This window comes from Peromyscus leucopus, chromosome 9, assembly GCF_004664715.2.
Source record: "Peromyscus leucopus breed LL Stock chromosome 9, UCI_PerLeu_2.1, whole genome shotgun sequence".
In the NCBI taxonomy this organism is placed as follows: domain Eukaryota; kingdom Metazoa; phylum Chordata; class Mammalia; order Rodentia; family Cricetidae; genus Peromyscus; species Peromyscus leucopus.
The window spans coordinates 59,625,478-59,651,101 of NC_051070.1; the positions used below are offsets into that span (position 1 = coordinate 59,625,478).

At 45.5% G+C, this 25,624-nt stretch overlaps 2 protein-coding genes across 2 annotated transcripts in view; both read left to right on the forward strand.

Annotated features, from left to right (window-relative positions):
- Positions 1–948: 948 nt before the first annotated feature.
- On the forward strand, positions 949–25,523 carry Mtmr9 (myotubularin related protein 9). Its single transcript, XM_028884161.2, is given in 13 exon segments — positions 949–1,080; positions 1,083–1,164; positions 3,098–3,206; positions 5,435–5,480; positions 5,483–5,559; positions 8,511–8,684; positions 11,651–11,722; positions 11,724–11,869; positions 15,018–15,179; positions 17,522–17,663; positions 18,945–19,165; positions 20,065–20,216; positions 22,674–25,523. Coding segments are annotated over 13 exon segments (1,644 nt in total). The 5' UTR covers positions 949–983; the 3' UTR covers positions 22,838–25,523.
- Positions 20,128–25,624, forward strand: part of LOC114703375 (L-threonine 3-dehydrogenase, mitochondrial) — a 30,644-nt gene continuing 25,147 nt past the window's right edge. The window contains exon 1 of the mRNA XM_028884186.2: positions 20,128–20,216. The gene's annotated coding sequence lies outside the window, so the exon portion shown is untranslated. The remainder of the gene's footprint in view (positions 20,217–25,624) is intronic.

Below are 25,624 nucleotides of genomic sequence, written 5' to 3' on the forward strand. Positions count from 1 at the left end.
AGGAAGCAAGAAGAGGCAATAACATGAGCAAAACTCTGTCATTGGAGTGTTTGTGAGCAGTTCAGCTAGACTGTACTTAGCCAGGACGCTGCGAGTTGGTGACTAATACACCAAAGTCTTGGATTTCACAGAGAGGCCCAGGCTTCGCTACAGATTAACTGAACAGTCTCTGAAGTCACTGGAGTTTTGTCACAGGACGAGGGTTAATCAGTTCCTCTGTGCATTCTCCTTCTAGGTATTTATACGCTTTTCTCGTTTAACATCATGACGCTCTCAGAGTCTGAGGCTTAGATCCGTGTTCCTTCCAGACACCCCAAGGCTTCTAGGTCACAGTCACTGCTTCGATCCTACACTTGACATCTCTTCGTGGACCAATCCATGAGAATAGCCACCAGTTATAGCAAACGCCCAGAAGAACCCTTGAGGGACTTCACTCAAACGGAGGGCGGCAGGTCAGCTCTGCCTTCTCGTCCCGCCTTCTCCGATAAGGAATATTTTGAGGATAAGGACTGGGTGGGCAGAAGGTGAAAGAGTTTTTCCCTCGTAGGAACATAAAGTCATTGTTTCTCGCTGTGTTCCACCGGACCTAACACCGGACCAACTTCCGGTCCGTTTCCTATGTCCTCCGAGTCTTGAGTCTTCCTCTACTTCTGCCCGGCGTCACTGTCGGGTGCGGGAGCCAGTAGCTGCTTCCGCCCGGAGTCCCTAGCGGGTTCGGATGCCGCCCGACGCTGGGTTCTCCTCCTCCGCGGCCCGCCCGTCAGAGGCCGGTGGCAGCGGCTCTTACCAGGCCTGCCGCCAGGCCTTCTCTGTGGCCGAGTCCCCGCCAGCGGTGCGCACCCCGCAGGCCTTGCCGCACCCGCCCAACCGGGGCGGGGCTCGACCTCCCGGGCCCGCCCATTAGGGGGCGCCTCATCGGGGCGGATTAACCGCCTCCCCCTGGGGGGAGTCGTCATCCCCCAGGCCGCGGCCGCCCAGGGACCATGGAGTTCGCGGAGCTGATTAAGACCCCACGGGTGGACAATGTGGTGCTGCACCGGCCTTTCTACCCCGCCGTGGAGGGGACTCTGTGTCTGACGGGCCACACCTGATCCTGTCCTCCCGGCAGGACAACACGGAGGAGCTCTGGCTCCTCCATTCAAATATCGACGCCATTGACAAACGGTGAGCGCCCACCACACCCAGGTCCGTGAGGAGCCCGGACAGACGCTTTCAGGTGTTTTTTCTGGCATCCTCGCCCAGCCAGCCAAACGAACCTTCTGAGGCCTAGATCTGAAAGTCATCTGCACGGGCTACATGGCTTTTGCTATCCCTGGCTAGGGTCTCAGGGGTATCATAGCAGTGGTCGTTTTGAACAACATTTGGTGTATTTTCAGTGCTGTCTTTAAATTTTTTTCTTACATTACATTCCTTGCATGTTCTTGCCATTTCTCGAATCATTATTGATTGTCAATCTCACTTCTCTCGTAGTTGTAATTGAATACAATTTAAAGCCCCTCCCCCTTACAAATAGACACGTTCATCCATTCTTTGCAGCCTAGGCCAGTCTTGAGCTCCCGACTCTGCAGCCTTGGCCTCCCAAGTAAGTGCTGGAATTACATTTGTGTGTGTGTGGCACCATGCCTGGCCATAGTTGCGTACATTGTCATTATTTTCCATATAAGCATTTTATTCTCTCCTTTAAAAAGTTAAAGTTCAGTAAGGTGATGCACTGGAAGGCCGAGGCAGGTGGATGACAAATTTGACACCCACCTCACTCATGTATGGAAGACCTTCTCAACAACAACATCATCAAAAGTTCAGTTTATGATATTTCTTCTTATTTATTTTCTGGGTTGTTCACTTCCACTGAGGGTAATCAGTCCTTAGCATTATTCAGTTTGCTTCTGAGAAGAAAAGGACTGAATCTTAAGGAAAGTATGAACTAATTCATCTTTATTTTCCCACTCCATACTTTAAATTTTTTTATTTCTTTTTACTTATGTGTCTATGTATGTATCTGTGTGTGGGTATGTACTCATGAGTGCAGGTGCCCCAGGAGGCCAGAAAAAGGTGTCTAATCTCATGAAGCTGAAGTTATAGGCAGTTGTGAGCCACCCTATGTGAGTTCTGGGGACAGAGCTTGGATCTGGAAGAACAGAAAGTGCTCTTCACTGCTGAGCTATCTCTCAGCCTCCCAGTCTATTACTCTTCATCTGTGCAAGAGAATGTCTCAGAGTCAAACGTTTATATATACTTTCACCTGCACTTAAATTCTCTGTCTTCTCTGTCCCGTGAGCCCTGTGTACTGTAGGCAAATTGATTATCCAGTTCACTATGAAGTATGTGTGACAAAGCAGACGAAATGGTAATTTGGAGTCTCTTGGTCATGCATTGTGTCTGGAATATTTTCAGTTATATCTGGTCTCGTGTTTCTAGTATGACTGGATCCTAAAAAATCACTCCTCGGTCCTTGCCCTGTCAGAACTGTCTCTGGTCATGGCAGTCCATTTTCCTAACAATTGTCATAATGCTGTGAAAGATTTTGAATATGTACTGTATGTGGCATAAAATTGTGAATCAGTGGAATTAAGGATTGTGAGAATTTGATTGTTACATGAGGTCTTAGGGAAAACTTGCCAAGTTTAGGATGGAACATCACTGGAATAAGTTCAAAGAGAAACAACACATGGCTCTTTTGGTACGTGAACACAATATATGACTCTTAGAGTTTGGGTCCATGTTTTAAGAATTGAAATGTCTGTGTACTCAACCAATAAAATCTCAGTTGTGAAAGAGAAAAAGAAAAGGATGTGTGAGTAACAACACACTTCCTATTGCTTCACTGCGTATTTTGGATGTTAAGATTTCTACAGAGATTATGCCTTAACGCAGTCTGGTGGTAGCATTACCAGCAGTTTGGGTAAAGCAGTGGTGGGTCAGCACCCATACCAGCAGCAGGCTCCTAGCCTCCTCAGTTCCTCTTTAGTGCATAAACTTACTCAGTGGCCTCTCACGCTGCACGAGAAAGGCTAATTCCTGACACTCTGTGTTCTGGCTCTAACCTATTCTCCTCACTGGTTTTCTTACCATTCACATGATTTGTAATTTCTTACAGATTTGTAGGCTCCCTGGGTACCATCATCATAAAATGTAAAGATTTCCGAATTATTCAGTTGGATATTCCTGGGATGGAGGAATGTTTAAATATAGCCAGTTCCATTGAGGTAAGTATTTGCAGGCAGAAGTCCGCAGCCCTTGTGTTTCTCCGGGCAGGTATTTGATCATGACCCCAGGACTGCTAATGTAGGAAAAGCCCTTCCTGGTTTGTTGTCACAGGAGAGTAACGGGACGCTTACTGCACTTTCACCTTACACGGAACTCCTAATTCCATCAATTGCTTAGAAATTTGTGGAATTTCATGATAGAATTCCCATGAGTTCATATTGACCAAATAATAGATGCTGTTTCATTTGAGTGTGTATGAATTCTTGTTTAGAAAAACTCCCAAGGATCATGTTTACTGTGTAAGTCTTGATACTTTCTGTGATGAAGACAGTTTGGGAACTGTTGTTCTCTTTCAGTGGATTGCTTGAAGAACAACCTATGTGGAGTGTTAAGCCAATGAAACAAACACAGTTAGTTGGATTGTGGACATGGTACAGTGAATGGGTGTGATCTTCTTGAGTGTAGTGCATCTTTGGAATAGACACACCCTTGAACCCTGAGCAGTAACTCTTAATACTGCGATTGTTATAATGTAGTTCTTCTGTTAGTGTGAGGCCCATGGGTGAAGTCTTAATCTCTTGCAATTAGTCTCCTGTTATAAAATGAGGACATCATTACCTGCCTCTTAGGGCTGTTGTAAGATTACATTTGTGGGTATATGTGGAATTTTTAGTACAATACTTGGCAAATGGTAGCTGCCATTGGACGGTCCTTCTGTGAGAACAGTTTCTTGCTGAGACTTTGTGGTAGAAATAGCCACGTCACATAAAGTTCATTATCTTAACCATTTCTCAGCTCACCGTTGAGCTGTGTGTCAGGAGTATATTCACAGTGTTGTGTAACAGACTAAAGCAGTGACTGTCACCAACAATTGTCATCTGTGACTTGTTTTCCTCCGTTCACTTTAGATGTGTTTGTTTATGCTTATATAAAAGTTTGGAACATTGCTTCCGGCTATGCTTGAGAAGGATAGTTTAAAGTGGATAGTTTAAAGTCTCAGTTGAAGGCTTCACACTCCTTTTTCATCTTCTGACAATTTTCGTATACACCCCAATTTTAAAATGCCTTCTTTTAAATCACTGCCACTAAATTGTGCCAACTGACTGTGTGTGTAAAGTAATTTCTAGGTAATTATAGAGCTAGCTGATTTTTTTCCTTCTATGTAACTGACTTATTTTGGCTTTATGTTTTAAAAGAAAAGTGGGTTTAGCTCTTAAAAAGGAGAAAAAAAAACCTTAAATCGATGATTACAATTTTGTTTGTTTTTTTAACAAGAAGTAGAGGATCGAGTGATGTGTTGCTAAGGAAATGACACACAAACCTTCCTGCTTTTGCTAAATTCTACTTGAGAAAAGGAGGAGAAGAGTAAATTGAATAGTCTGCCATACATAGTTGTCACTTGGAAGTATGATCTTGACATGGCTCTAATTCCCATCGTGAATAAGAAAGCAAACTGAGATAATGTTTTGCTATTTAGACAAAGGAATGTGTGGGCTCACTTTGGTTGGGTATACCCAGTGCAGCATAAAGATAGCACAATACCTAGTCATGGGCTGATCCCTTTAGGAAGGAGGAAGTGAGCGTGGATGCAGCTTCTACAGATGTATGTCTTGTAAGAACTCAGTTTTATTATGTGTTGCACTGTTGTTGCCTGTTAGATGTCTTATCTCCGAGAAGACTTCTAATAAGCCTGTGAAGTTTCCTCCATTGAACAGGCATAGGGAAGCTATGTGACTTAACCACTGTGTAGCTGGGATTTGGAGCTTGAAGGCTTTTTGATGCTTGTCAACTCACCAGAGTTGAGTATTCCTTTTTGTGGAATATAAGCAGGCATACATTTTGAATGACTTAGTTACTCGGTTTTTAGTTGAGACCCTACTGACTAACCCAAACCTTCTTGTTCCCCAGGGCCCAGAAATTCTTGGACATTTTTATTGAGCTTTGGACATTTGAATTATGTCGGGAGCCATTATTTCATTAGGCACAGACTGTTGTGTTGCTTGTTTCGTTCAGGCAGCACTTATTGAGTGTGTTGTGTGTCAGGTGTCTAAGATGCTGAAGTGCGGGTATCAGCTGCAATCAGACTGTAGCTGTTTGTAGAGATATGGCACTGGAGACCTGTATTGGGCTCCATCATTACCAGGTCCCATGTCCTTACTGCTGCTTTGTTAGAATGCTTTCAGTTGCTTTCCAGAATCTTTATCTTTTATCTTTATTTGTCCTCTAGGCATTGTCCACTCTGGACTCAGTCACCCTGATGTACCCTTTCTTCTACGACCCATGTTTGAGGTGATGGAAGATGGCTGGCATTCCTTCCTTCCTGAGCAGGAGTTTGAGCTCTACTCCTCCGCTGTAAGTTAGCATTTGATATTGTGGGTGCCGAGAATGAACCCAACACCTTATTTTACTCGGGAAATGACCCTTGCCCTTTGAAGGCTGGTGAGATGGGTTTGGGCTCTTCCTGCCTCAGTTTAGAGTGTGCCTGGCTGTGGGTTAGCCTTTTTCCTTCCTGGCGGTCATTTTTGCCGGTGGTTGGTGTAATTGCTGTAGCTGCAATGCCTTTCCTTCCAACAGATTAACATAGTCCGGGCATTTTAAAATGTTTGAAAATTACATTTGTAAATATTATTTTAAAAAATAAAAATAAAACATTGTTTTGCTCAAAGCTACTCCTGGCATACTGTGAGTTAATTGGTAGGTGTCTCCTGAGTAATAACTTACTATGTACTAGGTTTTGAGCCACGCTTCAAAAGTGTGGTTGAGCCCACAGTGTCCCTGAGATGGCACTGGAGAAGCGCTAGCTTGTGTGCTGCTGGACAATGCCTGGCCTGGTCTCAAAGGCCAGCTTGCTAGAGCCGGGTTTTCCTTATTGGCTGTTTGACTTCTCCTAACATACTTCTATAAATGGTCATTTAGAATCAAGACAGAGATTAGGGTGCTGTGTAATTTGAAGAGTGAAGTGTCCATGGTGGCAGAGGGAAGTAGAAAGGGAATTATATGGTCTTGTTGTAAATACCACTGAATATGGTGAAAATATAGTTTAACCTAGAGCTTGTTTGAAAGATCTGTATGAAGGATGAAAAGTTAGCAGGAGTCATACTGCATGTTATGAGAAGCATGGGTGAGGGAGAGCCAAAGGCTCCTGGAGGAAGTGTCTAAGGAGAAGGGAGCCAGAGTTTGAATCTGCTTCAAGTGTGAGAAGCAGCAGTCTGGAGTCTGTGCTCATAGCTTACTTTTCTTCCTGGACTAGTCAGTAAGCAGCTAGAGTGTATGCTTTGTAAGGTCAGGAACCATGGGGTGTTTATTCCCATTCAGTATTCCTGCACATGACTAGCAAGTGGTAAGGATTTGTTAGGTGAATAAAAGAATGTAAGACTGTGTGTATCTATGGAACAGGACAAAGAATGGCAGGATATTGTGTCTATCCTCCATTATTAGAAATTCAGGACAGGCAGTGGTGTGCACACCTTTATCCCAGCACTTGGGAGGCAGAGCAGGCAGATCTCTGAGTTCAAGCCAGCCTGGCTACAGAGGGAGTTTGAGGACAGCAGAGCTGTTACACAAAGAAACCTTGTCTCAAAACAAAAAACCAAAAAACCAAAAAAACAAAACCTTTATGAAGGACAGGCATGTGTCTTGATCTGTAATCTTTGGAAGGCTGGGGTTTCTGGTCTTGTTTTTTGTTGTTGTTTTGAACTTGTTTTTGTTTTATTTGTCGACCATAAAATTTTCTTATAGTATTAGCCACTTCTGATTTTCAGTTATGCCCTGCCCCCCCCCCCCGTCCCCCTACCCCTCTGTGATATTAAAAGAACAGAGTCTTTAAATAGCTATAAAGAAACCTCACTGGTCTCATTTGGTGGCTTTGTCTAGTGGTCAGCACGACTGTGGCATTGATAGTAGCTCATACCCTGACAGAGAGCATGTTCCTGTAGGGGGACAAGCCAGAGGAGGGAGCCTAAAGTGATCAGAGATATAGGAGAGCAGTGAGTAGGAGCAGACTGAGAAGAGGAGCCTTAATGTGTGTAACCCAAATCTCTGGCTGACTTGCATGCAGGCTGGAAACAAAGTGAACTTGGAGCTGAGCCCCCAGGATGCACAGGTGTTTGAGTTTAACAAAGCTAGCCAAGGTCTAAATGCCTCTACAACAAAAGGTACCTCCTGCACCAAGCATGTCCGCATTCACAGGGTCTATGATGCAACCAAAATTAAGTCAGAAATGTCACCATTTGGCAGAGGAAAGAGTCAATAGGCACTCACCCAAGGTGACCCAGATGTCTGAATCCTCACACAAGGATTGTAAAGCAATAGTTAAAAACTATGAGAAAGTGACCAGGAAGTGGAAACAATACAGTAATCAAGTAGGAGCTGAGAGATGGCTCGGGGATTAAGAGTGCCTGCTGCTTTTGCAGAAGACCTGACGGGGTTCTAGCATCCGCACGGGCAGCACGGGGCAGCTCATAACCACAGTAGCTCAAGCTCTCGGAATCCATGGTCTCTTCCAGCCTCCTCAGGTAACTGTATACATACTGCACACAGCTACACGTGCACACACAAACACCAAGTAAATCAATAAAAGCTAGAAGAAAGTAATTAAAATTGATCTTTAAATAAAAACATTTCTACTAAGTTTCACATTTTAGCTTAATTTTCTATTAATATACGCCAGGGTTGATATGTTGGTCCATCTTGAATTTATAGGCACATACTGAAATTTGCACATGTCATTTGGTTTTTTCAGCTGTAAGATGTAGTTGTGCTGTTTGATGGTTTCCTGTCATGTGCTTCCAGGACTTAGAAATGATCTCATGACACGCAAGGGCTCTCCAGGAGTGTGTCCTTGTTGTCTTAAGAAAGATGAGCCTCTCTCACTACATTCTTCCTTTTCTAGCAGAAGGAACAAAGGATTTGCTATGGCCAACGTCTCTACTCCAGCAGAGCATTCTAGAATGTCAGTCTGTTGGTACTGTGTTAAGATGACTGTTACCTGAGCAGTATCCAGAAAGAGTGAATGGGCTGATGTTAGCTATCATAACCACGGACATACTTGGCATATGTAACTAAGGGGCAAGAACTGTCTTATGAAATGGAGAGCGTAAGCTGTGTTTTCTGAATCACAGTTAAACTGATAGAGGAGCTTCCAATACAGTAGGTGTTGGCCTGCCACAGGGAAGATGTCTCTAGGGATGCTGATCATTAGCCATGCCAGAAGCTGGTGGAGCTTTGTCTCCAAAGCTTTAAACCTTATGTGCTTTATGACACTGAGATGCTTGCTTAGCTTTGAAGTGCTGTGTGTTTTGCAGACCAGTGAATGGAGACTGAGCTATGTCAATAAGGAGTTTGCCATCTGTCCTTCCTACCCACCAGCAGTCATTGTGCCCAAGTCCATCGATGATGACGCTCTTCGGAAAGTGGCAGCCTTTCGACATGGGGGGCGCTTCCCGGTACTGAGTTATTACCATAAAAAGAATGGCATGGTGAGTGAGGGGCGCTGCTCTGCTGATAGGCCTGGCCTGGTGGGTGGGTTCCTTTGCTCGGGAGTATTCCCTTTCCTCTGTGACTTTTGGCTGACGTCATTGCCAGATCATTCCACTAGTAACATCCCTTGTGTAAACTGCAGGGCACCAGGAGTGGGGTGCTTTTCTGAGGAGGATGTACTGAATTCTTTCAGAACTGCTCAGCTTTTGAAAAGTTCGGTTTATCTTCAGAGCACAGTGTGAAGGAAACTGTTTATTTAATGCTTGCTGCAATGCTCTTTAAGACATAAGAGTGACATTTCTCCTCCTAGAGCCATGTTTAGATGTTTACTGTAATTATTCTTACCAAATTCCCATGTGAAAGTTGAGTTGAGCAGACACTGATTCAAAAGAGAAAAAAATGACACATGCCATTTACTCATACCTTAGGAAACTGGGCAATTGGGGATTGCTGAGACCAGTGATGTCTTGGGTTCCTGAGCTCTGACTGGACAGCCAGGGAATGAAGAAAGAATGGATGTACATGTAGCAAATGTGGGATTGGGTAGGCTGCGTGGCCTGATGGAGCGCCACCAACTAGGCTACAACTGGAACCTCAGCTTGTTTATTATGTCCAGCCTGCGGGAGGGGAGATAGCTAGTTTAGGGAAGAGGTTTCTACTCCAGCAGTCTCAGGCTGTCAGCATCTGGGAGGAGGAAGCTGCACTTGCCGGTTTTGCTTACACTGTCAACATTCACACTTGGACAGAGGAGGCTGTACCATCTCTCTGACCTGACCTGGAGGTAAGACGTTGTCAGTTTTCCTACAGGTCTGTGGCATCGGTCTTTGACACATGGCCTGCCCACATTAACGAGACACTTCACGTGGGCTTCCTCGTTTCTCACGAGGGCTGCATCTATCTAGAGCTTGCTGGATGTGAACTTTCCAAATGACTTTCTGCTCTCCTCCACCCTTTAGTTTTCTGAGACAGGGTCTCACCATGTAGTTCTAGTTGTCCTGGAACTCTGTGTAGACCAGGCTGACTTCAGACTCCCAGAGATCTGTTCCCCAAGTGCTGGGATTAAAGCCTGCACCACCATGTCTGGCACTTTCTCCTCTCTTGCTTAAACTTGGCTTGCCATTCTGCAGCCCATATTAACCTAGACGATTACAGCTGTCTTCCATTGTCCTTTCCCACACGAATGTGAAGGAGGGCATCAACAGACAGTTTTAAAAGTTTGCTCTTTGTCAGCAGGCCACCTGTCCTGCTGGCAGTGTATTGCTCTTCAGTTTATATTGTACAGTGTTGTAACAACTGATGCTAAATGGAGTGTTGAGTCCCATGGTGGCATCAGTATAAAATAATTGCCATTTATTCTAAGCCAAACAATTGTGTCTGCTCAGTGTGACAGGGTGACAGGGTTCACAAGCTCCTGCAGTCCTAAACAAAAGAAAAGGCTCAAGCAATGCATGTAATGCATCGGCGAGAGCCTGCGGTACATGGGTGCAACAAAGCAGGACTTTAAAGTTCTGTGGTTTCAGATGTCACAGCTTTAGCTTTAGGGCTTACAGATCAGAGGTTGGCCAAGCCTAATGGTGAGTTCTGCAAGGCTTTCCTAGAAGTCACCAGGATGTTGGCTCAGATACAGAGATGGGCAGTTGTGAGAAACAACTTAAAATGGAGGGAGAATGTGTTCTGGCTCACAGATTCGATGTTTCACATCCTGCTGGCCCCACTGCTTTGGGCTTGGGCCGAGGAAGAACACCGTGGTGGTGAGAGCATGGGGAGGAAGAGGCTATTGACCTCAGCAAGAGACAGGAAGAAGGGGCTCGGGACAAGGGGTGGCCGGCCCTAAACACATCCCCAGTGACCTGGGGACTCCAGACAGGCCTCAGATTTCCTCTAATTTCCAAAAATGTAACCACAAGCTGGCCACGGGTCATGTTGAGCTGTTTTCAAGTAGTAAGAGCATGTAATGATGGTTCCTGCGGCAGCACCAAACAGTCCCCCAAGAAGAGATTGGTGAAATAATGCTAATTTCTTGAGAAAAGCTCAGAAAGCAAACCTTTCAAAAAATGTAGATGGTAGTCTTTGGAGACAGGCAGTCTCAGAAATACTGAAAGGATGGCAGAGGGGCAGTGGAGGATAAATAATAGACAGGCAGCTTTCAGAACATTGAAAATGACTCCCCACACAAGGGTGTATATAAACTTTCTAATTTGTGTTTCTCTGTAATTCTTGCCAGAGTCTGCTAGCCCCATGTATATGGAGTTGAAGTTTACTCTTCCCTCCAAGATTCAGTAATGGTTGTCTGTCAGATAAACTGATAGAGATATAAGGGGAAGTCCATGTGGATTTTATCCTGTGTCTAAGTGTGGGCATGAGACTAAGAACTGGAAGGCAGAATTGTCAGAAAGAGAGACTGATTGTTACACAGATGAAGCCTCCCTGCTGACAGCCTTGTGTGGTCCTCTGCCAGGTGTCAGACCCCAGTGTTTTCCTCCAGGTTGAACAGGCAGAGGGAACATGAGACAGAAAGTCTCTGCCTGCTTTCTCTGTTGCTAACGACAGATGGATGCTTCTTTTTGTTAAGTGGATGCTTTTCAGAGCCATTCCTGGGTCTGCAGAGGTCTGCAGTTTATTTGAAGCCTCCTACAAAGGCTGTTTACTGACTCTTAGGCTGTTGTCTTCATTACGGACCAGATCTACTACGGTCAGTTCATGGCCTAAATGAAGTACAGTGCATGATCGTTAAGAGGTGATGATAGAGCTTACTGTGTTTGAGGTAGCAGGAAAATAGTTGTACTAAGTGCAAAGCTTATCTTTGTTTTACAGGTGTTAGTACATGCAGCGTTTTGTGTATGGCATGCTCATCAGAGTCCATGGCAGAGTGCCACAGATCGTTTTTCCAGAGAACCCTGATCCAGCTCCTCCTTCTCAGAAACTTCAAGTACCTGCTATTGACTTGTTGCCTGTGTGCTTCCAGGTGATTATGCGAAGTGGTCAGCCTCTGACTGGCACCAATGGGCGGAGGTGCAAGGAAGACGAGAAGCTGATAAAATGCCACCCTCAGGGCAGGAAAGCGTGGCTACCTCATTGACACCAGATCACTGAATGTGGCCCAGCAAGCTAGAGCCAAAGGAGGGGGCTTTGAACAGGAAGCTCACTATCCCCAGTGGAGGCGGATTCACAAGTCCATTGAGAGGTTAAAGAGGCCAGCATGGGGGGCACTCCCTATAGCTGATTGCAGGGGGTGATCCTGTAGCCGTTCAAAACAGAGATCACAGCTACTCCACATACTGGAGGGTCTGGAATAGGCTGGACAACCTAGTGTGGGCTTCCCTGCCCCATCTGCATTACTAAGGCTTAGTGGATGAAAAGGTGTATATTTATTTGTCAAGGCAAAACAGCGTTTTCACCTCAAAGGGAATAAGAGTGAGCTTATTCTTGAGCCAAATACAGTGATTTAGCCAGAAACACAGATTCAGGTTGCCCCAAACAGCATGTTCTGATGTGGAAGTGGCTTCATGAACTTTTCCTAGTCACAGGATGAAAGACATAAAGTAAGGCATTTTCCAGATACACTGGTGGGAACATCGGGTAGGTGGGGCACAGCAAACTGAGGCTCTGCTAACAGGTCTCAGTGCTACCTGACGACATTCTTAGCTTTGATGCTAGTGGACAGTACCGATTTGCAGAGTGACTGCGCTCCAAAATTTTACCAGTGGTTGAAAGGTTAGGTCAGACAGAGGTGGGCAGTGGACGGCTACTAAAGGGACAAGAGGTAATCAGACATACCCTGAATTTGCAACATTCCAACTCCACGGTCTCAAAGTTCAAATCAGTCAGCCTTGTGGTCTTTAACATAGGTGTGGCTATTTTCTGCAAATTAGTTCACACTGTTGTGTGTGAGTGCTATTTGATTCAGCTGTAGACTGAGAAATGATGAAACAAAGTATCATCTCATCTGCTTGTCTGTGGCATGAATATTTATGTCTCCTCTGTCAGCATTTTTCAGTGGTCCTGTAGCTGCTGCAACTGGGGTCTGTAGAACCAGCCTCCCCGGTTCATGGCTTGCAATCCTGAAAGCATAAACCAGGAGGCCAAATATGCTGGAGAAAAATGGTTTGTAAGCCAGAAGAGAAAGAAGGGAAGGTTCCTAATTCATTGTGTCGTGGCTGTGGCAGTAGCAGGACTTAGGGAAAGTCGTGAGACGAAGCCAGAGTCCATAGGTTTAGTTGTCAGTTTGTAAGGGCTTTCCTGAGAGGACGGTGGCTGGGCTGCCTCCGTTCTTGGCATGGGGGAGTCTACTGTCCAGGCCTAGGTGAGTTTTAACATTGTCTTTCCTTCTGTTTCTGGCAGAGTGCCATTCGAGTTTTGTAAGGAGGAATATAGAGTCTGTAGATTGATTTGGGTAGGGGGGGTACTTGAACCATTTTCCCAGTGTGCACCACCACCTGCCCTGCCAGATTTTTTTTTTTTTTTTTTGCTAGAGTCTTTAGAATTTTTCTATTCATAAGATACTTTTGTTTGCAATTTAACCTCTCCCTTTCTGACTTGTTTGGTTTTTTTCTTTCTGTTCCCAGTTGCTCTGGCTAGTACCATGATGAAAACAAGCATTCTTGTCTTGTTACTGATCTTCAAGGAGACACCTTTGACTTCCCCTGAGTATGATGTTGGCAGTGGGTTTGTCACATGGCCCTAGTTGTGTTCAGGTCTCTTCTTGCCATAGGTATTGGTTGAGTCTCTATCAGGAAAGGATGCTGACTTGTCTAGTGCTTTCTCTGTCCTGTTGAGATCCTTGAGGTTTCTGTCCTGTGCTTTTGCACGTGTATTGATTAGTTTGAGTTGTGTCCTTGTGTATAAGGGTTTGGGGCCTGGGTGGTGTCCCTTTAAATGTGCTGTTGAGGTCGGTTTGCTAGTGTTTTGATGATTTTTACATCCGTATTCATCATTGGCCAGTGATCTCCTCTTATTGTTCTTGTCTGGCTTTGACAATAGAGTTGGGCCAGTAGTAAATTCACAGTGCTGTCTTCAGGGTTTTGGAAGACAGGAAAGGGCTGGTATTTAGTTTTTTAAGTGCTTGGTAGCTTGTGAGGCCTTCAGGACCTGGGCTTTTCTTTGATGGCAGAGTTTTGCTTTTCGTTATTGGTTCGTTTTTTGTTAACTCATTGTGCTACTCACATTTTCCATTTCTTCCAAACTCAGTCTCGGCAGCTGCTGTTTTCCCAGAACTGGGCTCAATTTTTAGGGTGTCTACTTTGTTGTGTATAATTATTCATAGATGTTTACAGTCCTTTCTTTTTTCTTCCTTTTGAGACAGGATCTCACTATGTAGCCCTGGCTGGTTTAGAACTCACTATGTAGATCAGACTAGCCTCAGACTCACAGAGCCCGCCTGCCTCTGCCTCTGGGTACCTGGATTAAAGCCATGCCACCATGCATACCCTATGATCCTTCCTACTCCTGTGGTATTGTAGTATCTCCTCTGGCATTTCTCATTAGATTTGCTTGAGTTTTCTCTCTTTTTTATTTAGATTAGCTAAAGAGTTTTTCATTTCATACAACTCGTGTGTGTGTGTGTGTGTGTGTGTGTGTGTGTGTGTGTGTGCGCGCGCGCGCGCGCGGCAACTGAACACAAGACTTAAGTATATTAAGCAAATGAGCTCCAGCCTTCATTGAATTTTGTAAGATAAGCAAAAAATCTGTGCTGGATAAGCACAGATGAGCCTCACTAGATAGCAGTCTTTTTCCCTTCAGCCCTGAGCTCTCCCAGTGTCCGCTGCTGCCAGACTGGCAGAACAGATTTGCTCCATAGAGTTACAGCTTCCTGCAGTAGCAGCTTTAGAGGTTTAGTCTCCTGGAGCCGCCACCTGCTTCTTCCTTGTGTTCTCTCCACCTGCTTGCTTCTCCTCAAAGGAGGCTTTCTACGTTCTTCAGGGGGTGGTAGCTGTGGGGAGGGGCTTGGCGCTAAGATGGATAGGATTGGGGTCTGGTCTTGGGTGTCACTGCTGAGACCTGGATGTGTAATCTAGATCATTCAGCAGCTACAGGGTCGAAGTGTAAGTTGCCCTGCACCCTGGGATTAGGCAGTCACAGAGTGCAGTGTCCTGGCCTCTGCCCTCCCAGGTGACCCAGCTGTGTGGAGTGGGTCTCCTCTGCTCAGCAGGAACGTTTTCCAGGAGACGTTGAAGCATCTACACATAGAGCAAAGGGTCCTTCTGACCCTTACTCCTCAGGCTGCTGGAGCAGTGGAAGTGGCCTAAGTGGCCTTGCCACTGAGTGCGCTGGAGACATTGGGGTTTGGTTCCTCGTCACTCTGTTTTATCTCTCCGTTTTTCTTGTTTTAAAAGATACCATGTTCTTCAGGAAAGCTTAATCAAGCTTGTGGAAGCATGTAATGAGCAAACCCACAACATGGACCGATGGCTTGGCAAGCTGGAGGCCTCCAACTGGCTGACACACATCAAGGAGATTCTGACCACTGCCTGCCTGGCGGCCCAGTGCATTGACAGGTAGCATGTGTTTTGCCTTCCTGGATGGACTCACACTGATGGCCAGACATCGTTCTTATCCAGAGTGTCCATAGAGTGCATCAAAGTCCATTCCCACTCCATAGCTTCCAGATGGCTTTATCAGTATTGTACAGGGGTGGGGGTTGGGGGGTCTGCTTACAGTTACTGGTGAGGGTGTGTGGGTCTAATATGAAATGACCACGTCTGTTGAGTGAATGTGATTAGTGTCCACGTACCTCTGATGACACAGTTTTTAAATACCACGGGTCTACTTTTTCTGTGAAATCCTTAAATTATGAATTTGCCATGAAAAAGATTGAAAGGAAGTTTTCCTCGTAGAATCAATGGAACGACACTGTCACACAGTGTCGTTATCCTTTCTCCTGGGCTGGATTTCTCATCCTAAAGTGCTGGGTCTGAATGGCCTCTCCAGTCTCAGCTGGGAAAGCCTGCTGGTGGCCATGCAGTTTGCCAAGTCATTTCAGTATTCACTCAGTTGAAGCCTCCTAACCCTTGAGACTTGAGGCAGAAGAATGAAGAGAGGCAGGAGGATTATATAATTGTTGCAGAAGCATAGAGCCTTTTAAAGGAGGGGATTCTCACTGGAACCATAGGTAGGTGTCAGCACTGTCGCTGCCTCCCTGGGTGGCACTTGAAACGTTAAAGAGTTAGGGGAATCCATCCTTCATTTTTTAAAGGCTGGAGTGAGTTGCCTAAGATCTTGTGCTCAATAAACAGGCAGAGACCTGGGGCAGAGGTCACAGCTGCTTCTGTTCTTTGGACTTAGGTTAGGCTTTAGCCAGTCAAATGGGAGATTAAAGACCAGGGTAAAAAAAAGACCAGGGTTCTGTGACACGAAGCCAACAGCTCAGAAGACTGAGCAGCTGACATGGATGTTTCTGTTTCCTTTAGCCCAAGACTACCAAATTACTCCTTATGTCATGAGTACAGAGGTGTTTTTCCCGGTGTCTTACTATCCTAGGCTAGCCTAGAACTTCCTTTGTAGCTGAAGATGACCTTAAATTTCTGATCCTCTTTGCTTCTACCTACCAAGTGCTGGATTCCAGGAGTACACCACCACAGACAGTTTATGCGGCACTGAGAATAGAACCAGGGCCTTTGACGTTCCAGGCAAGCTGGGCCACATCCCCAGCCTGGCTTCACCTCCATGTCTACCCTTCCAGCAATAGTAACAGGACAGTGAGAGGAAGGCAACCCAGGGGCAGCCTCCTTCAGTTCTCCAAGGGCTGGCTTCCCTTTTCTGATATGTTGGGATTTATACCACAGTAAAAAGTGGCTTTATCATCAGTTGTTCAAAATGCAGAAATAAACCTTAAGTTCAGAGTAAATAGCACTCACAGTTCAGAGATACATTCAATATGTATGAAAGCCACAAAGTATCTACTCATACTCTTTAGCATAATTATTAGATATTCTAAGAATGGCTTATATAACCTACCATTGGTAGGGGCTGTTGTTTGTACAATAAGAGCTCCAAAATAATCCCACAGACAAGTACATCAACCATAGTATCACAAAATATATAGGGCTAAATAGATTATAATTTAATCATTTAATGGAATATTATATAGCCATTACTAAGTAGTTCTAAACAAGGCATAAAACATAGTTAATGTTTACAATAAAAGTGAAAATAGTGGAAATTGTCTTTCGTTATTACTATAAAATATGTATGGACATGGGAAAATAATTGGCAGTCGATCTGAAACATGAAATTTTCTTTACTATAGTTTCACTAAAAAGGGTGGAAGAAGGCAGAGTGTGTGGCTCATTTAGGTATCTCTTTAGAATAATGGGGTCCCAACACCCAGTAACTCTTATGGGCAGGGGTGTCATTGCTAGCTTATGACAGGGCTGACAGTTGTATACTTTTGCTTTTTCCCACTTCTTTGTACCTCAGAGTATAGTTTAGGACTTGTTTCTTGGGTCCATTACAGTTGGTGAAGGCTGATAGGGGGCAGCTGAGTTCAAGGTTGGAAAGGTCATTTTAATGCGTGTTTATGTATAGGTTTGATGGGAAAGGTTTGTCTCAGCTCCTAAAGCCGGAGAGGCAAGTACCACTGTGACAGGACTCTTGTGTCTGTCCAGGGTTGGAAGGCCAGCTGGAAGGCGCTGCAGGTGTGTTGACTTAGAAGAACTCTTACTGTGTGAAGATTGGCATTCACTGTGTTCTCCTGTTTCCCTGGAGACCGTCATCTGCCCAGTCCCCCCTCATTTAGACCCCATATCCTACTGCCAAGGCAGGGCATGAGACTGAACACTGTTGATGGAATGTTCGTCCTTAAGGAGTTCCCCATCTGTGCTCTGGGATTTCCTCTCAGGGAGGGAGCATCGGTATTGATTCACGGCACAGAAGGGACCGATTCCACACTGCAGGTGACTTCCCTGGCCCAGATCATCCTGGAACCGAGAAGCAGGACCATCCGTGGTTTTGAGGCCCTGATCGAGAGAGAGTGGCTGCAGGTGAGAGCGCTGCTGGATCAGAGTGGGACTGCCCGTCATTGAGATTGAAGTCTCCGTTTGTGATGCTAAGATTATGAATGACATTTGGATTAGTTACCATTTTAAGTTGTATGTTCCATTTTCTGGGTCAGTTAATCCACCTGCACACAAATAAGTGCTTAGAATCATTATTATCTTTCGGTTTCTCCGTCTCCCGTGTTGTTTGTTGAACTTGGCCTGTGTGCATGTAAGCAGGTGGTCACCACTGGGCCGCAGCCCCATCCCAGCACCTCTCTTGCTCATACGGCTCACTTAGCACTTCCTTCACTTTCGTGGCTGTGCAGGTTGAGCATCCCTAATAGGAAAATCCCAGTGCTCCAGAATGCTGCCTCCTGACCTCCTGTGGTTGCCGCAGTGGAAATGGAGGTGTAGAAGAGACTGCACAAGTCACCCTCAGACCGTGTGGATGAGGCGTGTGCTGTGAGACTTAGGTTCCACCCCCAAGTATCTCGTGCACACTCACATTTTCCAAAATGTGACAACCCCTGGAGCCCAGCGCACTCCTCTGGTCCCTGGAGTTTTAGACAAGGGATCCTCAGCATGTGCTTTGTTACCAACAAGGGAAGCAGAACGAATGTAAAACATAGACGGTCTCCTAGAAGCTGAGTACAGATACAGAAGCTTGATACACATAAACTGGGGAGGGGGAGCGGGGGAGGGGGCGCTGTGACCACAAGATCGGACTTGAGCACATTCTGCCTTTTGTCCATCCTGCTCCAGCCTACACACTTCCTCTAAGATCCAGTGAAATAGCGTACTTTAATGATGTGTTTGAGACCTAAATCTCCTTTCATACATGAAGTTGATCCATTCCCTTCATGTCCTGTCTTTGTGCTTAGAGACTCTTATCCTGTTCATGTATTTCTCCCTAGAACACAACACTGCTATATAATTTCAACATAATGCTATGTAATGACTGTTAACAGACAAGCCTTGGATTGTGTTGGAGTCAAGTCCAAGAACTTTCTAAATCAGTCATTAAGCTCTACCTTTCTTTTGATGTCTGAAGGACATTTGCAGTCCCCATGTTCATATCCTCACTACACAGCTTCACAAAGGGTTTAGAAATTGTAATTTTTCCTTAGTTGCAGAAGGTAGTTATTTTAACCCAAACACTCATCTAGACAGGAGCTACCTTGGTTTTCTGGTATTCCAGTGGCTAGAAATGCCGCTGTGATTGTGTGAACTAGTGTTCTGGGTGTGATCAGGGCAGGACCCTCACATTTCCATCTTTCCCCCTAGGCTGGCCACCCGTTCCAACAGCGCTGTGCACAGTCAGCTTATTGCAGCAGCAAGCAGAAGTGGGAGGCACCCGTGTTCCTTCTCTTTCTGGACTGTGTGTGGCAGATCCTCCGGCAGTTCCCTTGCTCCTTTGAGTTCAATGAGCATTTTCTCATCATGCTCTTTGAGCATGCTTATGCCTCACAGTTCGGAACATTCCTGGGCAACAATGAGAGTGAAAGGTGGGTGAGCTCACACCAGGTCATTTCCTAAAAGAGATTGGGGTTTGGGTGTATGTGAATGTTTGTTTATAAGAAGGTGGAATCTGCTGTTAAGTACAGATTAAATTACATGAAGTACAGATGTCCTGTGAGCCAAGTGTATGCCAGGTAAGAGGGAACCCTAAGCTTTCTGCTACTGGATTAAAATTAGTTGATACACTTCTTAAAAGCTTTTAGCCAGCCGTTTTCATGTTAATGTCTTGATGTGTGGCCACAATTGCATATATCTGGGGGACACATTATCATATAACCAGGTATGCCCTCCATCCACTTCTGTAGTTCAGAAGAGTGAGATCCAGAGAAGCTGACTGTCAGAGACACACAGCTAGTAAGCCATCCAAAGTGTGGCCTGGGTAGGGCTGGAGATGGCTAAGCAATTAGAGCACGTTCAACTCTTTTAGAGGACCCAAACTGTGTCCCTAGCACTCTCACTGGGCAGCTCACAGCTGCCTGTAACTTCACCTCCAAGGGATCCAACGCCCTAACTGCACTTGTGTGCGCATAAGTATGTATGCATACAGCTGTATATATCAACAGCTGGATACTCAAAACTGAAAACTTGAAGAATGAATCTTTTCACAAGTATACCCTTAATACAGGTCTTCTGACTCCTGTTTCACCTGGAAGCTGTCCCCAGGTCCTGAGTGACAGTGCTGCTTCACAGCCCTGCCACTGCCAGGTTACAGAAGGGAGTTCCACAGCAGATGCCCCTGACTAACGTTTTCATTCTGAAGCATTTTGTTTCTCTACTGAGCGCCTTGTTTTCTGTCATATGGGGAGGAGGAGTCCTATAAAGAGGAGCACTGAAGGGCGGGTGTTAGCCGTTGATGGATTTAATGGTGATTTTCTTTTTTGAGCAGATGTAAGTTGAAGCTACAGCAGAAAACGATGTCTTTGTGGTCATGGGTCAACAGGCCCAGTGAGCTGAGTAAATTCACCAATCCACTCTTTGAAGCCAACAGCCTGGTCATCTGGCCTTCCGTAGCTCCACAGAGTCTCCAACTGTGGGAAGGTAATTCCCCCCATGTGCAGAGGTTCACCCGCTCCAGGATGTGCCTGGAGCTTACCTAGGGTCACATGCTGCAGTAGTTGGGATTTGAAGATGGCCAGCTGGTGACCCACCGACCTGTGTTTTGGGTATTGCTGTTTCCTCAGTGTGGGCATGGCCTCTCTTCCATGGCAGCTGACTAACAGGCACAGATTAACAGGAATGCTTTGGTAGGTAGCTGGGACATAAATGATTTTTAAGTTCCTCAGGGAAGGTTTCATCTATTTCCTTTCTTAAGCTGTTAATACAGTTAAGTGAGTGTTAAATGATGACACACAGTTATTCCAGTAGGTTCTGTAAGTAGATACAAAATGCCATCAGTGGGAGTTGCAAGTGCCGCTGTTCATGTGGAATAGCAGTTCATAATGCATTTCTAAGTGTGTTCTAAAACAGCTTCTTACATGTGCAATTATTCAGACCACTGAAGCTAATCTCCTTAAACACCAAAGCTTGTTTAAAAAAAAAAAAAGACCAGAACTCACATAAAGTATATTAGACGTTCATTCCACTGGGACAGCGAAAGAACCATTTAACTTGGTAATCACTTGGAAGACAGTAAGTGCGTCTCCGTGCACGTTTGCATTAAGCACTAAGTAGCGTAGACACAGGAAGACCGTTGTTTGGTAAGTTCACCTAGGTTACTGCGAATGCCCCTTGTTAACTCCTTCTAATGTACTGTGCTGTCAGGGTAGCTCATGTATGGACAGTGATTTCCTGTTGTGTGAGGCTTTCTCTGACTGGTTTTCCTCTTGTTCCTCTTGGTTCCTCTGTGGAATGCATCCTCCTCCTCAGGCTAGGTGCCTCCTCCCTTCTTAGAATTCTTAGATGCCTTTAGCAGTGTCTAGGTTCCCTGGGCAGGAGCCCTGTGATTTGAATCTGTGAGGGAGTTTGGCTGCCCTGAGCAGAACCTCTCTGCGTACTCTCTGGATTGTCGTGGACAGCCACAGATCAGAGAATAAGTAATTTCTTAAACGAGAGCTTGCCGCTCTGCTTCCTTTTTAAAGATCCTGGGGATGGTGAAGGGCCTCAGTGACAGCCTGGGTTCTGTCCCCAGGGTTCATATGGTGGAAGTGGAGAATCCACTGGCTCTGGCAGCTTGTTCTCTGACATACACATGCGCGCGCACGCACGCGCACACATCATCTAAATAAAATGTAATGAAATTTTTTACCGTTTCTGAGGCAGTTTACTTAAAAGACACTGTCATACTTAATCACTGAAATGAGAGGCCAGCTGTTTGAGACACATGCCCAGTCTGGAGTGGGTGGCCTGAAATATGGTTTAATGATTTTACCAACCCTCGATGGAATTTAGAGGTGACGTGGTGGAGAGAACACAATTGCTGTTTGTTTCTATCTTAGGAGGCATTAACAGTGACTTCTAGTTGAAGAACAGTAGACTGGGTAGTTGTGAACTGAAGCACCAACATGACCAGCTTTCTCTTAAACCGTTGTCCTCCATGTCTGTGGATTCTGCATGCACAGACAGAACTAGCTGTGGATTGGACATTTAAAAAAGTTTGCTTTGTGGTTCTTATCACCTGAACAGCCCAGTGCCACACGTGTTTACAGTGTTCACACGGATTAGGAACAGACATCAGATGCTTGTGTGCACAGGTTAGAATCGAGCACTCTTGTCGTTTGATGGAAAGGGTTCAGTATCCAAGAACGTGATCCTCAGAGGTGATTCTGGAACCAGCCACCTGAAGTGATGTCACCATTCCAGTCCATAAGCTGGGGATTGTTGTCTGAGGAGAGGAGCAGTTGCCTGTGGAGTTGGAATATTGAGTAATGGTGGTGGCGGAGTGACGTGAGTCATGGGTAGTTCAAGTTGAGGCTTAAATAGCAACCCGTGCCTCTGATGTTTCTGTCACCATCACTTTTCCTGTGAGAATGGCTTCACTCAGGCAGCCAGCCTCCCTGACTGTGAAAGTAGAGACATGGCATTGTAACTTGCCTGCTTATTTTCACGAGTATGTGACAACAGTGTTTTTGTCTGATAACCTGTGAGCATGTCCATGACAACAGTAGTTTCTAGATACTGTGGATTCTTTCAGTGACTGAGGAATCTGTAGTTTAGAGAATCATGAAGCACAGAGTGAGCCAGGTGTGATGGTTCATGCTTGGAATCCTGTCCACTTGGAGACTGAGACAGGATCGTGGAGGAGCATGAGTTTCAGGCTAGCTTGGCCCTTTGAGTGAGACCTGTTTCTCAAAATCAGGAAGGGCTGTAGCTCCATGGTCGAGTATTTGCCTGGCATGTGCAAGGCCCTGGGTTCAGTCTCCGGCACTGCAAAACAACAATCTAAACAAATACAGCATGGGTTGTGGAAGAACGAACAGTAGTGCACAGAGTTCCCAGTGGCATCAGATTGCTGTGCCGAACCTCTTACTCCCTCTGTTTCCGTTCCGGACCCTACAGGGATTTTCCTGCGCTGGAGCAGATCCTCTAAGTATCTGGATGAAGCATATGAGGAGATGGTTAACATCATTGAATATAACAAGGAGTTGCAAGCCAAAGTCAATATCCTGAGGAGGCAGTTGGCCGAACTGGAAACAGAGGATGGGCTACAGGAGAGTCCTTGAACGATCTCCCCACCCGTCCTGAGGACCCATCTAGGCCTGAGTCCGTCTCTCCCTCTGTTTGCCCCTGAGTTCACTGTACACAGTAGCCTTGAACTTGGCTGTAGGTGTGGGATCCTGTAACATGGCTTTCTGAGCACTGCAAGATGGAAGTCACTAACACACACCAGTATGGCCTGTTAGGCCCTTTGCCATGGGAGCAGAGGTGCTGTCACATCACTGACTGTGACACCTGTGCCCTATGCTGTCCTCCAACTCCACTTCCCAAACAGTGGTCCAGACTAGTTAAGAATCCATCTAAAACATGGGCCCGACTTCTGAATTCAAGTATAGAAGTGGTTTTTAAAACAAGTGGTTGAGAAGCCAGACTTTCGTGTTTAGCACGGCTTCTGGCCTCTACTCCTTACCCCTAGGTATAAAATAACCGTTCTCCTTTAAAATAGTTTTGGGCTAACAAAGCCTATTTTGTCAAGAAGGAAAAATCAGAATAGTTATTTGTGATAAATCATTCTATGAGGGCAACAGGTGTGGTCCTCTGATGATTTCATTAAGAAAAAGTAAATTTACAGCTAGCCACTAAAAGTCTGTGTTGTAGAGAATTGAAGTAGGAATTCCTCACTGGTAGCCATCTGCTTTTTAGGTTTCTGACCATACATACAAAAAGTGCTTTGAGTGATGGGTGTGAATGAAGCCGTAGCTTGAATAGAATTCACTTTTTAGAACTATATAACATGTACAGAATCCATAAGCTGAGGTCTTACTGCACTGGTTAGAATCTCTGTGTGACTTATTTTACTTTTAAATATTCTGAGTTGACTTATGCCACAGCTAGACTTGGATGTCAACGTGAACCATTTGTAAGTCTGTCTGCCGACTTGTTCTTTCTGTGTTAGGCAACCAGGGCTGACTGGAGTGGGAGGCTGGGCACGTGGCTCCGCTGTTCGCAGCCTTCCTTCCCGAGTCATCAGAAGCAGTGGTGCAGTGGCCGCCTTCGGCTCTGGGTGCTGCACCTGTCTGTGCCTGTGTGTGGCTTAGTGCTTTCCAGGTGTCCGTCTCTTGGTAGTCGTCGACTGCTCGCCTTTGCAAGTGCTGTCCTTTCTAGACGAGGACAATGGAAGTGTGATTAAAGCCATTTCAACTTCATCTGTATCTAATCATTCCCCAGGCCCCTTCTCCAGAGTTGTGTTTCAAGGTGAAAATAGAACTGCTGGAGGAGGCACCTCTGATTCCAACACTTGGGAGGCTAAGGCAGGATGACTTAAGTTTGAGGCCAGCCTGAGCTATATAGTGGGTTCCTGGCTAGCCTGACCTACAGAGTGAGACTGTCTAAAAGACGCCAGCAGGGGCTGTGGCCCCTGCTGAGCATCGGGAAGCAGCCACTGCTTTCCATTCCAGTTGCCTTGCCTCTTTCTTGCTCCTTCCTGCCTTTCCACCTGTGACAGAAAGTCAGGAACCAATCAGCAGTCCCAATTCTGCGGGTGGACAAACGGGTGGATTTGTCCACCGCCACCTCTGAGCTCAGCTCTGTTCTTGACCTGCTCTTTGGCTCACTGATGAGCAGAGCACAAGAGAGACTTCCCTGCTGTAGGTCTGTTTTATGTGAATTGACCATCTTAGTTCAAAGAAGAAATTGCTTGGATTTCCTGGGGCTGCTCAATCAATAGCCCTATCTGTCACTCTCCCGCCACCCTGCATGTTTTCTCCTACTATGTGTGAAGGAGTCCTTGACCTCTAAGCTGATGGACCCATAGAAAACCATCTGGAGGGTTTTTCCTTTGTAGTTCATTAGAAGTGAGTCCCACTGCTGTGGAGCAGCCTTAAGGCTTCTGTGCACAGAAACTTGGGAATTTATTATGCTTAGCTAGGGAGAGATCCGCTGCCCCCCAGGCCCTCCTGTGTGCCTGTCTCCCTTAGGAATACTTGGTGTGCATCCAGAGTCATACCAGTGGTATCAGTACCTTTGCCTGCTTCCTTTTCCCATGAAACAGCAATCATCAGTTTTTGACAAGCTTGCATTTTAGTGTGGATTTATAAATAGTTTATCCAAATACCAGCTTTAAAAGCAAACCTTTGTATCAGTCCACTTTCCAAGGGTCATTTAATAATGCAAATATGAGTTTCCCTAAACTCAAGAACTCGATCAAACACAGGTGTGTTATCACTGTGAGTTGGGGGTTTGGTGGAGTCACAGTGTCCACACCCTTCCCTTGGGTGCCATGAAGAAATACAGAAGTACACTCGGGAAACTGGTCTGTGTTTTGCTGAGTTGCTTGAATGACTGTGGTTCTAAACCCTTTAGTGAAGAGGATGGAGGCGCAATTCACAGGCAAGTAAGGCTGTGTAGTACTAACCAAGTGAGCCCTCAGACTCCCGTCTACCCACGGTCTCTGCTCCCATCTGAGGGGGATTTCACAGTGCAGGCCATAGACAGAGCATCAGAGGTCATTACCCTCCTTCATCAGCTGTGCAAGGAGGCTTTGGTTACATCAGCAAACCAGAGCTACTTGATCATCCAAGAAACCTGAACCAACTTCATTGGCAAGACTTTACAGTGATGTCAGTAATCTTTTTATTACATAGCATGAAGAGAAAAGCAAAAATAATAAAATCCAATAATCTTAACACATTTTAAGGAAAGATTAGACTGTCAAAAGGCAAAAATTTCGAGTGATCTTTTCAACAAATCTAAGAAGATGGTAGCCGACAGTTATTGAAAATTCCATATCCAGGGTCTAACTACTTTGAATGTGAGGCCTGACATAGAGTTGGGTCTTACTGATGCATTTCATT